This window comes from Dermacentor variabilis, chromosome 1 (assembly GCF_050947875.1).
Source record: "Dermacentor variabilis isolate Ectoservices chromosome 1, ASM5094787v1, whole genome shotgun sequence".
Lineage (NCBI taxonomy): Eukaryota > Metazoa > Arthropoda > Arachnida > Ixodida > Ixodidae > Dermacentor > Dermacentor variabilis.
In genome coordinates this window covers 46,610,189-46,626,972 of record NC_134568.1, presented here as the reverse complement: position 1 = coordinate 46,626,972, position 16,784 = coordinate 46,610,189, and the positions used below count along the sequence as shown (strand labels likewise).

The 16,784-nt window shown below is 48.1% G+C and overlaps 1 protein-coding gene across 4 annotated transcripts in view; it reads left to right on the top strand.

Moving 5' to 3' along the window:
• The first annotated feature begins 988 nt into the window (after positions 1 to 988).
• LOC142577028 (monocarboxylate transporter 13-like) overlaps positions 989 to 16,784 on the top strand; it is a 41,646-nt gene continuing 25,850 nt past the window's right edge. The window contains exons 1-3 of one of the 4 annotated variants that reach the window (XM_075687069.1): positions 989 to 1,161; positions 1,614 to 1,741; positions 14,092 to 14,350. In XM_075687069.1, the coding sequence (XP_075543184.1) occupies positions 14,122 to 14,350 (229 nt within the window). In that variant the 5' untranslated portion in view covers positions 989 to 1,161; positions 1,614 to 1,741; positions 14,092 to 14,121. The other 3 variants (XM_075687070.1, XM_075687067.1, XM_075687068.1) reach the window with 3 other exon arrangements.

The window sequence follows — 16,784 nt, the reverse complement described above, 5'->3', positions numbered from 1 at the left end:
TAACGATGCCGCATTGCGCAACGAAGTAATTTAACATGGGCGCATAAGTCCCACCGCGCAATTAAAGCAGAACAAACAAGTGCACAGTGATGTTCGGCTCCTCATCGTTTCACAAGACGCCTCATCGTTTCACAAGTCATTGAAAGCCCGCACGAGTGACGTTCGTCGATTACTCGAGCGGAAAAACGAACGACGTCGTTGGCAACTTGTTCGTACGTTAAGTGTTTTTCAGATTGTAATTCGCCAACCGTGCGGCAAATGTGGCAGCGCTATGCTGAAAATACCCTTACGCAAGCGTCCGGGTTGCTCGTTGCTCGAATCGTGTTGGCGGTTCCGAAGCATTTCATGCGTCGTGTTGTGCCCTCCTCCTCTGTGGGGTGACCTCGACGCTGCTTGTCTTTGATGCCCACGCCGTTATTTTGCTGCATCCACTGGTTCCGCGCTCTTTTCACCACGCACTGCAAATCTTTCTCGTGCCCCTACCCTGTGGCCAGTCTCGGCCCATGGAAAACACGAAGCCGCTTTTAAAACGTCAATACTCACATTAAAATACCCGTATTTAGAACTGTAACTATGGTACGCTTGTATGTAGCGTCGGTCTTTATTTGCCATGCACCGATGCGCGCTCTTATCTACTGGAACCGAATGAGCGCTGAATGCTAAGTAGTTTCCAGCCGACGTTCATCTGCGTTCGAAATATTCATTCTCGGTAACGAACGCCAGAGCTTCGTCTTTCAACACGCCTGACCGAGCGTAGGTCACGTTGACCGCACCGACTACCTTAAATTAAAGGTAGACTGAACATTTAAGAGCGGACTCGTGGTGCCGGGCTTATTGGTCATTCTCGCGCTCCGACTCTTGCTCACGAGAGAAAGAGAGAGAGAGAGATAAAGGTAGTGAGAGAAGCAATGCCCTTTCCGCAACAGCCAGCGACTATTCTGGCGCACGCCAAGTGCCCGCAGTGACGCATCCGTTGGCTGCTACGTGCGCAAGTGAAGCCGACGAAGGAAGGGAGTGGACATTGGCGCGTATGCCGCAGCGCAATAATCCGCAACCTCGTCGGCCTTGAAGTGGGACCCACACCTTCGCCAAATTCCCGGTTGAAGGGCACGGGATGCTAGCACAATCCAATGCTGTCCACCCGGCTGACACGGAACGCCGGTGAGTGACTAATTAATTGCAATAACGCAGTGTTCCTTTCGGGTTTTAGCTATACCAGCAGGACGCGCGGGGCCAACCTAGCCTAACGTATTTTTGTTTGTTTTTCCGCGTATTTAATATTTTGTTGTCGGCTGAACCTTTGGCGTACATGGACTCCTCAGAGAAGTCACTTGTACACGTTATTAGAGCGTTGGAAGCGCGTATTTGGGCTATAGTATATCACATGTGCGTACGTATGACCTGCAGTGCGTCGAAAGACGCGTGTAGACGACTATGGAACCGCGATGACTTTGTCCCGTTGGGCCAGCGCGTACCCTTTGGCAGAAGTCGCTCCTGAGCTTGAAGCCGCGAAGCGGAATGTCGCTGGCTACAGGATTTTGTGGAGCCGGCTCCAACGGCGACGACCCTCCCATCACTCTCAAGAAATTCTCCGTGCTTCTTGTGTGTCGCAGATGACCTGCCATCGGACGCGGCGCTTGATAGGCACAAACCAGACTATGTGCCCTGGCCTTTGTTCCCGAGTTTGAAGCACTGCCAAAAGAAACGGCTACTGGGATAATTTATTTGCGCCGGCACTAAGGTGAGCTTTTTTTTTAAATGCAGAATAGAAAGAGAGATGACCACCCTTATATATCTGTCTGTCCTCGAGGTGCAAACTTTTGTTACTCCAGGAAGAGCTAGTGGTATATTTATTTCTAGGAGGCAGCGGGGTTGCGATAGCATATACATGTAAGAAACTGTGTGTCTGTATATATATATATATATATATATATATATATATATATATATATATATATATATATATATATATATATATATATATATATATAGAGAGAGAGAGAGAGAGAGAGAGAGAGAGAGAGAGAGGACGAATGAACGGAAACACGGAGATGACACAAACAAGCGCTCTCTTTGTGTTATCTTCGTATCTCGTCTTTGCTGCGCCCTAGTTTCCAAATAATTAAATACCAACTCGTAAAACTACCCACTCTATTCTAGGAAAGCAGCTTGCTTTGTTTGGGCTGTGATAAGCGCGTGTGCGCGTGTGCGTGCTGTTCCGTTCCCGGCAGCTGCCAGAAAACTATGTTCTTAACATATTTCTTTTTGTGACTCAAGAATGTGAAAGCGACTCCTGTCACATGGAAGAAAAAAATAGTTCGAGTCTGGGGACGGAAGAGAGGTGGGGGAGGGGGGTTGTATAAGACAACTTAGAGGTTGTTTCGGCCATAAATTTAGTGCGCCCGGCAAAGTGCAACATCTAAAAAGCTGAATTACAAGCTCCCCGCATTATCGCCTTGAGAGTCGAGAATCCTCCTGTTTCTGGAGCTTAACCTCCTCGCCCGTTAATCCGGCGACCAGGGTAGTGTCAACGACACTTCGCTGGTGCCCTGAGCCTGTTCCGCGCACAAAGAGGGATCCATGTAGGGATCCCCAAGCTGGGCTGCACGGCTCTCATTGCCGCACATGAACCGTAGAAGACAAAAAAAAACGACCTGCATTGGTTTTCAGTGTACATTTCGGCAGTTGTGCAGCGTGATTGCCCGAAGCCGATTACGCAGCGCTTGCGATAAGAACGGACGTGTTTTCGAGCTTCGTTTCATAAGCGCTTCCTATTGGAGCCCCAGCGGTCGACTTTTCAAAATGACTGGGCTATGACATGTGAACAATCTCGACACTGATCGACATCTGCATCCCACCACTTCTAGCGCGAACGCGACCACTGTGAGCACGTGAGTGAGCAATGCCACAAACTCCGCATCGTTACTCATGTCTGTAACGTGTCCTTCTCATAGTATTGACGTGTTTTTTTGCCACTTGTATATTAGTGAACATATAGCGCCACAAGTTACGCATCAGGGCCCGTATTCACAAAAGTTTCTGACGCTAGAATTGTTCGTAAGACCAAATTTCAGCCAGTCCTGATGCTGAATAGGCTACTAGTGAAGGCGATCCGCCAATGGCAAATATCACTTACATGCGATATGCTTGGTGAATTCGGCGCCCAATCTCATATAAAGTTTTCCTGCCTAAATATGTTTCGAACTTTAAAGGAACCCCAGCAAGTGTGTCTGTTAAAGTGCAAGGTTACGTAAATCGCTATGCCATTTCTCAGTTGCTAACTTATTTCATTCTATCGCGTTGTAAATATTCGGTTAGTCTCTTTATAGCCCTATGCATCTAGCAGATTGAGGTTTTCTTCCGCACAATAGAGTTTTGGCGCGCGATGTGAGATTTTGTTGGTGCGACATTCACCGATTCCTGAAAAGTCGTCTATACTCATATATATTTAATTGCGTAACAAAAACATCAGGGCCAATATTCATAAAAGGGTGTCAAGCTTGAGTTGTTCGCAAGAGAAAACTCCAGACAATGCTAATGCTGAAGATATCGTAAGAGAAGGCGGCTAGCGAATGGCAAAGAGCAAGGCTTTGTGAATATGGACACACGTCGTTCACATATGACTTCGCCTGTACCCAGAGAACACTTGTGAGTGTGGCGCAGTAATTCAACTCAATCTGAAATCAATGTACGCGCGAAATTAGAAGCGGTTTAAAATTCGGGTAAGATTGTGACTGTAATGGCACTGAAGCAATCGACGATCGAGTTAAATGATTGTGGAAAACACTTTTGTTCTCGAAATATAGAAGGGTTGCAAAGTTAATTATTTATTTATTTACCTGGCCACTCCAAGCAGATTTCCGTCGTCGGCGTCGCTGTGACGTTCCGTATAAAGTAGAAGTGCGATACGATCGCGGCCACGCGTCGTGTGCTGCAGGTTCGAGGGAAGCGTGCAAGGGGGAGAAAACAAGGATGGTGGCTCGATATAGCGCGTGCAAGGGCGGAGAGAAGGAAAGATGGCGCCGTCTTCTCGTGCGCGCCAGGGGGGGGGGGGGAGGGCAGCGGAGATACGCGCTAGGAGGGGGTTGGGTGAGGCAGGTTAGCACACTTTTCTTCTACTACGGCTGCGGCTGACCGCGGACGCGCGCTCCCTATCACGGAGGTAATCTGCGGTGAGTACAAAGTTTAGACAACCCGAAATAGCTGATGGCTTCCTGCGCGCTGTGTTGTGGCGCGCCTATAGTTCGCGTTGAAGCGAGATACACCGCGAAGGGCAATTCGCTCGCCGATGCCGCCACTCTATCACGTTAGCGTTCTGACAGCGAGTGTTCGCGGTCATCGAGTGAGATGTGTTTATGTTTGCCTGTGCGCGTGTCACACCATGCTTGTTAATTTAGTCAATGAGCGAATGTTTAAAAGTTTATACGGCCGATAAAGCTACTATCCTTGCTTCGTATAGCCGTCTCATAATTTGCTATCGCATTCAATGTTTTGCCTTTTTGGGCGACACTGCGACTTTATTTATGTACTTATGCACCCAGTTGTTTAGTTCCCATCATAATTTTTTTTATCCATTAGCACGCGTATTGAGCCACGTAGTTAACGCAGATGTCTATGTCGAGCATGGCCGGGTGCGCTCGTATGACCTTCCTCAGACAGCCCCAAGGACTGCGCGAGTGGCACCGCGAATACATTACATCAGAAAAGAGCTCAAAGCCTATACAGTTTTCATTCTGCTCTAGGAAAATTCTTTGTGTACAGTTTGGTGTAACACGTCGAAACAGAAAGCACATGGCAGCGCAGCGCGGAGAATTGCTTGAGGCTCTTCTTTATTGCGCCTCAACCAACCGTCCGAATGCACGGCAAATGTTAATCATTTTCATCCCATTACGATGAAGCTGCCGCGTCACACTACGTAGCACGTGTCCAACCTCAGTGCATTTGCTATGAACACGACTTCTATTCAGCATACAAAGCAAGAAACAGTAAGTAGAAAAATAACAATAAAAATAAGGAATTCATGAACTGTGTCGCTTGTTCTTTTATTTACTGTCGTCCTCGTGCTACGTTATGCTGACCGTATTCATTTCAGGAAAGTAATATTTTGTAAGCTAGTTGCACTGTAGCAAGATATTCACCCTCTTCTTTCGTTTCTTTATTTCTTTATCGTGAATTCGTCTCCGTGAACGGACCAAACCTTCCTGGCGCGAAATTGCTAGCGCCACCTTTAGGGATTCCCGAGTTTTCTTGTCCCTTTGAGCATAGCAGCGAAGGTTTTGTTTCTTTCCTTATGATCTTGCGACACTGCCCTGCTTTGGTCATGACAACGGATAGCTTCACTGCAGGTCTCGACACGTCAGTCGCAAGGTCAGACAAGTTAAAAGCGGGGCGACGTGTGGAGGCTTTCTAATTCGTTCTTGCAACATAATTTTGTGGGTGCTCGATGACGTTTCTCGCATTTCTCTTCGGAGTGTAGTACCTCGCAAAACGCAGTTCGTTTAGTTCATTCGCAATCCGCGCAGGACTATGGCGCACAAAGACGACTCGTCGCTTAATAGCAGCGTCCATTTGTCGTTCACCGCACTCGATTAACTTGAACCTGCGCCGCAAGTTTGTAGCGACGCCTTCGGCTCGATTCTATGCCATCCTTTTCATCCTCCGTTGAGGGCCGGCTGATCCCATTGATGACGCGGGCGGAGTGTTGCTGCGGTCACTGACGATGCGCGAAGAACGCGAAATAGAATATCATTGGAAAAGGCATCGCTACAAAATCCTGGTCCTGGGTTGGCATAATGCACGGGTCCTTTTAGCTGCAATTCTATTGCTTTATCATGATTTCCAACTCCCGATCGGCTGATCCAGCGATGATAACGTGGGGGTGTCGCTACTCGTGGACCACTGGCGAAGCGCGAAAAGGAACAGTGTTAGAATAGAATAGTTCCATTGTCTCGGCCTTGTGCATGCGGTTGTGCAGAAGGAGGGTAAACACCTCTGGAAAAAAGTTAGAGAGAATGCGCTCTTTGATTTTTTTCGCTCAATGGAGTGGGGATAATACGTAGGACATAAAAACCGTGTTCTATACCGTATTGTTATTGTTCATCTCAAAAGGTTACTGGCCAACGGCCAACTACAGTTCGAGTATTTCTGCTGACTACTGTCCCGAGGTCCATATCCAGCGTCATCGCCTCCGGTGTGCCGCCGATTAGATATTATACCTACTGCGGAAGCGAATATCAAAGGCATGGCCACCTTTCGCTAGCACTCTTCCGGCACTCAAGGTGAACAGGCTTGAGTGGCCACCTAATCGCCAGAGACGCTGTGTTGTTTGTCCCCGGGCGCATCAATTCTCTTTACCCTTGACCCTTTTATCTTTCGGCCCCTTTGTCACCCTCTCATCCTGCAAGATAGGCAATACAGCGTACCCCTCCCCCCCCCCCCCCCCCTACGTATCCCAATTTCTCTTCATTTCTCCGTCCCTCGCAGGGCGCGTTCCACATGACATATACATTATAGCGTGTTCGAGGCTATATAGGTGCGTAATAAAGCACGCGAAAACGGATTAAATGGGTTCCTTACGCATGCCGTCCTTCTGCGAGTATCGCATTGCTCGAAAAGCAAACCCGGCCCTGTTTGGGCACGCAGTTCATCCACTCTCGTGTTTGTGTTTGTCTTGCGAAAGCGTATTACGTACTACATCACCGTCGCGCGTGAGATAGCGGCTGCACGCAGCAGACCCCGCGGCTTCGTCAGGCCTTCCAGCTGTCCTCGCCAAGGGCGCGTGCGCTCCTGGCCTGCACGTGCGTAAGCAGCGGCAGAGCGAGCGCCGTACGCGCACTCCATGCCGCTGGACGCGTGCTGCGCAGAAGGCGTCATTCACTGCCGTGCGGCAGCCTCCGGAGCCACGCGTGACTGTCTTGGCGCACGCGCCCATGTCGTAGCAGCGAGCTCGGGCACCCGATGCGCTCCCCTCCTCTCCGCCGACGCTGGCCGGAGATAACGGCTCCCCGAGAACAACCACTGCCCATGCAGGTTGGTTGGTCCATTTGTTTTACGAGTGGCTGCTGTGCGCGCCCTGCGTGACGCGGCGATGACACTCGCCCCCGCGCGCGCTTGGAGGAGTCGGTGTCTCCCAGGGTGAGTAGCGTGCCCCCCCCCTTCTTTTTTTTCTACCTGCCACGGCCCTCCAGGTGACGACCGCTGTGTGAACCTCGAGCCACGTCGCTCAGAGCCGCGACTAGAGTCGCTGTTACGTTCAATATCAGTGATGCAGTTTCTTTTTTTTTTTTTCCTTACTCGAGGTCATCATCCGATGTTGAAGTAGCGATGGGTGCACGGTTAAAGAATACGGAAGGACGTCAAACTTCTTAGTTCGTCCGTGGCTGCTCACAGTAAGTGATAAACCCCTCTGAAACCACCAGCTGGATTAGCATAGTGTTGACAGTTACGTGAGTTAGTAATGGCTCATTGTGAAGTAACAGTGCAGATAGCGATGTCAGACAGGAGGGAAAAAAAGGTAATTCTCAGCTGGGAATCAAGGGCCGAATTCAAAAGTTTCACTTCGCCACTGGCCGGCTGACTTCACTAATATGTCCAGCATCGCTGATGACTGGAACATGCTCATACGAACACCTTCAGCGTATGAGTGCTTTGTGACTACAGGCCCAGGAGCCTTTCTCACTGGCGGGACGGGACGCCTTCGGTCATAATATATTAAGCACCAGGATTTGCTTTAATTTGCTCTTATGCCAACGATTCGAGCATAAGAACACTTTGGCCCAGAGCTTTCTGCGAGTTTTGCTCATAGTCTCCGATTATACTCGTCACTTTCGATATCGACACTCGACACAGATTTCGCTTAACGTATATAGCGACTGTAATCTGAAGATTACTATAACTGGTTCTCAAAACTTTTCAGCAATTATTTGTACGATTTCAATGATATTTCATCTACGGGGTGGGGGGGGGGGATGCGCAATCTTGTTCGGAATTTTGCTAATTATTTGCCTCTACGCATTCGTGAATAAACCGTTCGAGGTTTTGTCCTGGTCGTCGACTGGGCGTAAATGAAAAGAGGGTGTATAAAAAAGCAAAGATGGAATGCGACGTACGCAGCAACAAGACGACACATCAGTGTGCCCTCTTGTTCTGCGTACCATCCCGTCATTATGAAGACTTTCTTTCTGATGCAATAAGTCTTACATGCTGCGGTTCAAGCGTTTTACTTCCAGGGCGAACTTCCGGTAACGCGACGAGTCCTCTATAGCTAACCGGTCTAAGTATAACGAACGGAAGTCGAAAGTTCTACGTCAGTCCGGCATACTGGAGACACCCGGTGAAATGACGCAGAAGGTTGCTGGTGGTGTCGCAAGCACTCATTATGACAAGGTTAGCTCGCTGTTTGCACGGTTTATCGGATGCCGAATTGCGGGCCCTACACAGCCAGCTATCCGCGCGCGAGATCTCGCAGTAAAACTATAGAAGCCCTCGGTCCCAGACGCTGTGCGCCAGAGGCACAGCGTCTATACCGCAGAGGTTAATGCCACTGCCTCCGCACACCCGTGCGTTCAAAAACAACAGCGTACGTTGCTGGATGTGGCGCGACTATCTATTTTGTTTTCGAAGCAGCTGTTGCGCACGGGATGCGCCGGGAGGTGTGCTCGTTGTGTAATATAAGCAATCCACGGCATTGATGCTCGCCGTATATAACATATTTCAGGAATCCTCTCGTGACACGTGCACGACTACTGCAGCTATGCATTTGAGTGCGCATGCAAACGGAAGTGCGCGAGCAGCGTAACTAATCATGTAGGGGTGGCATGAACTGCTGGCGAAAAAGTCGAGCGATCGCTTCAGGTTTGGAACGACTGACTTAGGCCACTACCCGCCTATAATCTCGCCGATATCCTCGGCTCGAGCTATGCCATTGCCATCGCCTTCACAGTCAACGGTCACACGCGAAGAAACGCGGGTAATCATTCTCGGACAACTGCTGCTGCAACGCCTGCTCTGACGTGACATGTTGAGTCAGGTTTACCACCGGACCGGCGCCATGTTCGGACAGTTGAGCATCAGACGCGCGCCTAGCTTGTCGGCCGCATTGCGCCGAGAGTTCTTATGGAGACGCAGCTTCATTTACGAGCCTATAGCGGGTGTCCTAGCACTGGTCGCAAATAATAGCGCAAGTAATGATGCCTGCTAGTTACTTTTTAAGGTTTGCTTTACCCTGTTCAGAGGACTGCTCTTGTTTGTTTGTTTTCATCTCTCTCTCTCTCTCTCTCTCTCTCTCTCTCTCTCTCTCTCTCTCTCTCTCTCTCTCTCCATCTCTCTTGCACACTGAAAGGCTCAACAGATAAATGACATCGATGTACCAAGCAGCACATGAAGGCTTTGCATGCGCATTCATTAAGTGACACCGGTCACTTCGCAGAGAAGAAGAAAAGCGACTTACACCGAGTAGTAGCGAAATTTATTAGGCCGCAAGTTTGCTCGGTTAGAAAATAAAAGTACTGGTCTCTAACAGTCAAGCAGTAGTCCGTCTTTTACTGCCAAGGATGGTGTAGGCTTCAATGCAGTGCAAACACCTTTGTTAAAATATCAACTGCTTTTAGCCTGAAATATATAACTAAATAATTGAGTAAATCCTTCATTGTGCTGACAACAGTACTCGTTATGCTTTATCCGCTAAGCGCTGAATTTTTTTGCTATCAAGCTGCAAAAATTGTGCATTATTACAAATTATTATAAAAACAAATAAAAACAAAAATACGAAGTTGCTTGGCAAGTTGCGAGCCATAAAAAGTGTTCGCAACTTGTCGAGAAGTGACCGTAAGCAGAACGTTTGCACTTTACGGCGATACATTTCGTTAAAGTTTATGTACTGCTCTTCAAAATGTCAACAGAATTAACGCTTGGAAAAACAGTAACTGCATGCAGGCTTAGAGCAATCACATGACTGCGCGCGAGCAAACATTCGCACACTAAGTGTCAGCGAAAGCGAACGTGACAGATCCCGTGCTTACGGCTAAAAACAGTTCTTTTTTTTCTATTTCTGTCAGTCTCGCTGTTTCTATCTTGTTGTGCTGTTAATTGTGCGCCGAGCGTCACTCTAAATGTGCGTGCTGTTCAGAGAAATCAGTTGACAATGTCTACGTGTTCACATGTGCTTTTATTTCTGCAACACTGCCACTGATTTCAGTAATCCATGTTGAACAGTACTGAATGTTTTTTCAACGTCAGAGCACCTTCGTCTTCCCTGTTGCTTTCTCGGCCCTGTTTACTCTAAACCGTTTATAATGCAGCACTAACTAGAATATCGGAGCGCTCCTTCATGTCAGAATACTAACCCCTGGATTTGTGATATTGCAAGAATGCATACCGATGTCTCTGCTACTTACACAAACATGGAAGCAGGAATGCACGGCGACATTGGGAGCTACTTTCAAAAGCTGTTCGCGCACACAGAAAATTATTTGTTGCACTCAGGCGCGCCATGGCCAATTCAAAAAAGAAAACTGAACAAAAAAAGCAACAGTATTTTTCTAATGCTGTTGCTTTTTGCGCTTCAGTTAGCCTCACCTGTTTTGATGGTAATGGCCGCGAAAAACATTAAGTGGGCCGCGGTTCGAGGTGCTTTGATTCGAAGCAAATACAGCAATATTACAACTTCAGAACTACAAATGCCGGTCAGCTACAGAAAAACATTAAATTTAGAAGCGCAACGTCGTTTACAAGGTAGAGAAATATTGTGGACGCCTTGATAAATTCATCGTCGTGATCACCAGCGTACTAACTCTACTGAAATGCCACGGGGACTTTCTCCCTAATATCTCCAGCTTTCCTTCTCCTGCATCAACGAAACCCAACCTAATTTCGCAAGTTTTCTTATCTAGCTCAGTTTCCTTTCTTCAACGTCTGTACGCCGTTTCTTGACCAGACTCTCGTGATTAGAAGTTACCGGGATCAAAGCACCCCCGGCATTCTTTTTGGGCGTTCCCTATTGAACGCCGTGATCTTTGTTGTGTTGGCATTGCGTCTGCTTCTTTTTCTAGAAGAGAGCTTGATTATTTGCAACATTGACTGGTACAGCGTACAGATTACATGTAGCTCGGGTCGGCGTCATTTGACCAGCCTTGGCCTGAAGAGGGCAGAAACAAGTCGTACAAATAATATCATAGTCATTTTTATTACAAACTATTCCAAGCCTTTCTTTTTATTCTAAAATGCATTCCATTAGGCTTCACTTGTAAAAAGACTCTTATTGCTCCGGTCTTTCGCTTTCAAGCGCCTTCTATTTTCACCACCGCGGCGTTCAACCACCAACGCTGTTGTTGTCCCAATTATTAAACTCTGATGCTCCTCCGAACCCTAGAGCAACCTACGCAACGCGACTTAGGGTCCTAAAGTGTAGCGGCACCAATTCTAAAGCTCTCTAATTGTACGGGCCACTGAGCACTCTAGACATCTATTACATGTTTTCGCTTAGCTAGCCGCCACGCACGCGGTATTTGAAGTAAAAATGATTCCTGATTACGAGTCAACCTTGCTCAAGTCAACCCGAGAGCTATCACCATCGTATACAGTAATTGTGATAGTTTTTGAGCTGCTTTTCTCGTTTCTGATAGGATCCAAATGCATGCTCCTCTCCAGGCCATCTGAAAATTTCGACACTCAAAATAGCTCACAAATGTCAAAAAACGCATGAAATTGCTAGTTTTAATTTTAAAACGTTTGACAACCAACGAAAAGTGTCTGTATAAGTTTACAAGTGGCTTTAAAAAAAGGCAACGCATTCAATTTTCTTTCTTGATGATGGGGATGAAGTTGAACGGGCTATCCTAATTCTGTTGCTACTTTTACTCAATAAAACGCCGCACGTTCTGTAGCAGTGGTGAAACAGAGGTGAAAGTGCAGGTGGGATGTGCCATACACCGGCTTCAAGGCACACACAATACTCCCTGAGCGGCGTATATATGACGGTGACGACGACCGCGCATGCTTCCCTTTATGGTCCAATCAGAAAGAATACGCGACGCTGGAGAGCCTGCCTTTCTGTTTGTTATTGTTGTTGTTCTCGTTTCGTCTTTTGTTTTGTTTTTCTCCGCCCGGCGCGGCGTTATAAAATCAGATGGTTGGTGGCCGGAGGACGCGGATGACGGGGTCATAAGGATGTAATGGGGGGCCGTTTGCTGGCTCAGCGGAAGGAAGGCATTTAGGACGACCGACCTTAGCGCTGCTTGGTGGCCGCTAATTGCAGTGAGCTTTTGCCTACTCTAATGAAGCCTGCTTCTCTTGGGCCGCAAAATGAAGGGGGGAAATGTTAATAAAAGGGTAAAGATAAACGGACGAGGATTTAGCCTGAAGCTGTTCCCGTTAGTTCGGTTTCAGCCGACGTTAACGCTCTCCCTTGGCACTCACCGTACTACTTGTCCGTGCGCTGCGACCGTGGCACGGTCGCGAGGTGAGAAAGCACACTCGGCCTTGCGTGTATGAGGAGTTCGCTAGCTTGAGATCAAAAAAAAAAAAAAACGATGGGACAGTTGAAATTGCCCCCCAACCCCCAAAAAGAAGAAGCAGAGAAAAAGTGTGTGCGTGAGTGTGTGTGGGAGGGGGGGGGGGGCAGTAATTTCGTCATCGATGACGGCGTGTGAAAAAAACACGCTTCACCCCACCCTCTGAATAAAAACCCGCAAATGACAACGTTTGATATCGTACAGGGAGATATAGAGGAAGGTTCGGGGGGGGGGGGGGGGGGGGGGGCGTGAAGGAAGTGAAGTAAATCAAGGAATCCATCGAATGCAATTAGTTATTCCACCAACAAGCCGCCACGCTTTAGAGATATCAGCCGACATATGTCTAGGTTCTATAAAGAAATTCATTTCGCAATTACGGAGAAGAGGGCGCACTTACGCCGACCCTAGCTTGTCGGTCAGCGTACGCGGGTTATACATGAACCCAGCAAATTTTAGCCATAGTTTAATAATATGCGAATGCCACGTAGCTAGACAGAACCAAGGTAGTGTTGTGTGACGTGACTTGGAGATACTCAGATTATTTTTTCATCCCGCTTAATTAGACAATTATTCCTAATTAATTATTCAACTTCCCAAATATTGTGGTTAGATTAAAAGCGTCGATGAGAAAATTGTAGAGCTACACGAAAAGCTCCCCATACAGCTTCCTGTTTCTCAATACTTGCTACATAAAAGTGTTTTTCCGAGAGTGAAATAAACCCGCAAATGCACGCAAAACCGCCGCGCGACTGGCCGCTCGAGGCACTTTGCGTATATTCGCGGGGCTCCTTCGCTTTAAAAGGGCGATAAAAATATGAACAAAAGTTAGTGCTTCAATATGCCCGTAGAGCAGATGGCTCTTCTCAGAGCCTCAAGTGCAGTCCGCCATCACGCACGGTATGCACTTCACGGTACAAACTTCACGGTACACACTTCACGGTATACCCTTTAGAACTTGGGGACAATGACGCGCGCTTCCCGCAGACTCAATCAGACTATTTAGAACACATTAACCTTTCCCATTTGTTCCGTCTCTCTTTCGGGCGCACTTCAACTAGATTGACAGGTTTAATCTCACAAAGCAACCCAGCGGGCTTTGACAGACGCCGTATAGTAGGCGGCCTCGGGTCTATTTCACATCGTCGAAAGCGTGTTACACGAGCGTTTCTGCGCTCCACGTCTGTCGGAATGCGGCTGTTCCGTGCTCCTGCGCACAGCAGCGGAATGTCATTGCTATACTCAACAATCACGGCGGACAACAAGCGTAAGTTTTCCAAAGTCGACAAATAATGCGTCGTCGATTTCCTGAATTCAGTGGGCAGACATATATACAACACTTGTTGCAGTTCAACTGTCTGTGCTTTCAGTAAGGTGTTATCTAAAACGGCGAGCGAAATCTGCACCTGGTCGGAAATTCTGCAGCTCTTACAACTGCCCATGCAACAGAGTAAAATTTTTCAGGAAACACGCACGCTCGCTCGCTCGTTCACCCGCTTACGCGCACGTACCCTCCATAGAAGCTGAAACGTTATAAGGCAGGCCGGAAGGTGCGCTTGACTTGGCGGCGCGCTCGTGCTCGCAGGACCTTGGGCATCACTGACCAGCGACACCAATGGCCAAGCCGCAGACCAGCGGAGCAGCCCGCAAGGCGGTGCTCGAGGGCCCGGACTCCGCGAGGGCCTGGTACCTGGGCGTCTTCTGCACCATGTACGCATTCTTCGGCTGGGTGGGCCTCAGCTCCACACCCGTCCTCTACGTGGGGCTCATCAAGCATTCGGGAGCGTCCAGAGAGGCTGCGTCGCAGCCTTTCACGGCCATGATGTGCGCGTACTTCACTGGAAGTGAGTGGTCCACCACAGTGTAAAATAATTTAGACCCTTGAAAGTGAGAAATGGTGTAAATGTGTCTATAACCCACAGCCTTAGGGAGTCAGCTATATAAATAACACCCTAAGGATGTGAGTTATGGACACATTTACGCCTTTTCTTTTCAATTTTAAGGGTGTAAATTATTTTACAGTGCATCGGCGCCCCTTCGCCCCCAATAAACATCCTCATTTCAGCTTAAGCTCCAGTAAGCTCGAAGGAATACTACGCGCCGAGAAAGCTAGTGCGCGCGGGAATAGCGCGAAGGAAAGAGATGCAACAAAGGTAATTGCTCTGCGCGTGAGAAATAAAACGAGGTAAATTCTGCGGTAAGATAACTACCGAAAATTTCGTTATTTCATATTAGATGACACTATTCAGACTCTGCACGCCGTTGGCTAAGACGGAAAGCGAACCTGCCCGAGAAGTACGACCGTATTTATTTATTTACTTATTGCCTTTTATTTATTATTATTATTATTATTATTATTATTATTATTATTATTATTATTATTATTATTATTATTATTATTATTATTATTATTATCATTATTATTATTATTATTATTATTATTATTATTATTATTATTATTATTATTATTGCCTCGTCTTTTTTTTTGCTGAAATGGCAACAGTAGAATACGACCCGCTGGTCACGTAGTACTGGTTAGAATGTCTTCGAAAATATCATTTCTTGCGCGTACCTCTAAGCGTTTCTCATAGGTATTACAAGGAACTCAATGATTTCCGCGATCGCCGGGAACGTGTTTGAAACATGTGTCTTCACCTTGGGATATCACCAGTCACCGTCGCGAGCATTGCACGGTACGACTTGTCTCTATACACTGTCAGTCGCGACCAGAACGCATGCCGTAGGTTGTTCGGTTTAATTGATAACCTCATGGAGCGAATCTTAACCGGGATCACAGCGCATATGCTCATCGCGTGACGCAATACACACAATCAAACAGGAAAGCTGCAAACTCTACAGTTGGTTAAAGATATACTGTGGAACATGTGGCTGGCCGACACAATCCACGTCGGAAATACACCTGGAATACGTTCCAAGCACATGCGAACGCGAAGTATTCATTTGTGTGTTTTCGGGCGAACAGTGAAGAAATACACAGCGTGCCTCGCGACAGGGGCGCATCATGCTACAGCATGGCTCGCTCGGAGCTACAGAACCAACAACAACGCTTCTCCCAGGAAAGCCACGATTTTGCGGGAGGTCATGGTTAAAGCGAAAATAATTGTCATTAATGTGTATGCGCTAGATTCCTATACGAGCCGCCGGGGCCAGGGGGTCAGGATTTACCTGTGACTGCTCTACGGAGCTTGCTGAACGGAACACACGGGAGTGGTAATAATGTTTAACGATGCTGTTTACATCAAGCTCGCTACACACTCGGAAGGAAAAAAGAAGAAAAATAGGGACGGCGTGCGTAGCAGCGTTTCTTCACCTTCCACGAACATCGGTCCGCTGCGAGCGAGGACCACTACCGAAACCGTCCTTCAGACAGCTCGCAGTACGATCGCGGTGTCAGTGCACTAATTTATCGCGCTCCACGTGTCTCGTGGGATTTTCCCTGACGGATGTTAACTGAGGCCAGAATATCTCAAGCGCCCATAGTATACATTCTTCTGGTTGCGCCACGCGGCTGTGCGCCACACACCTTGGCCAAGCAGCGAAAAACGAGGCGATCGCAGGCATTTCCATAGGGAACGGATGGTCACCCTTAACCTTGAACCGCGAACGGCGAATTCTGCCGGCGACGTTTCCCGCCGCGGTATGCAGCGGCCGAGCCGGCGCCGAGCCGTAATTCACCTTGTCGAATTATACTTCGTAGTGCCGAGGGCCTGCGCAGCGTACCGGCCAACAGCTCTTGCGCATCGGCAGTGGCCGTGTTGGAAATGAAATGAGCAGGAAAGTGTTTATTCTTTTCCTTGAAACGCAGGGGGAAACGCAAGAGCCCACCACCTCGGTCTGTTGTGGAAGCCCGATACACTGGATTAAAGGGAGGCAGATAGAGAATTGCGTCTACGAGCGTTCTGCACTGCAAAAAGAAAAGTAAAACGGGGATGGAACCGAAACTGGCGTTTCTTTTCGCCCGCGTTCAGTCTTGTTGACCGATAATTGACACGCACTCAACATACAGTTTGCCTCGGCGGCCAAATCAGAAGCACGCGTTTGCGCGTCCTTCACTGCATACGTGAAGGCACGACCGCCGATGTTGATACCGCGGTGGCAATCCGGACGACACAGACCGGTTTATAACTACCCGCTGGTTCGAGATAGAGACGAGAGCACAAGTGGCCTGAGCGGACCAGGTACACTATACAGTGTTAGGCGTACACGGCGCAGGCCATTAAATGGTGGGCAGCGCGCCGCCTGAGTTGTGTATACTCT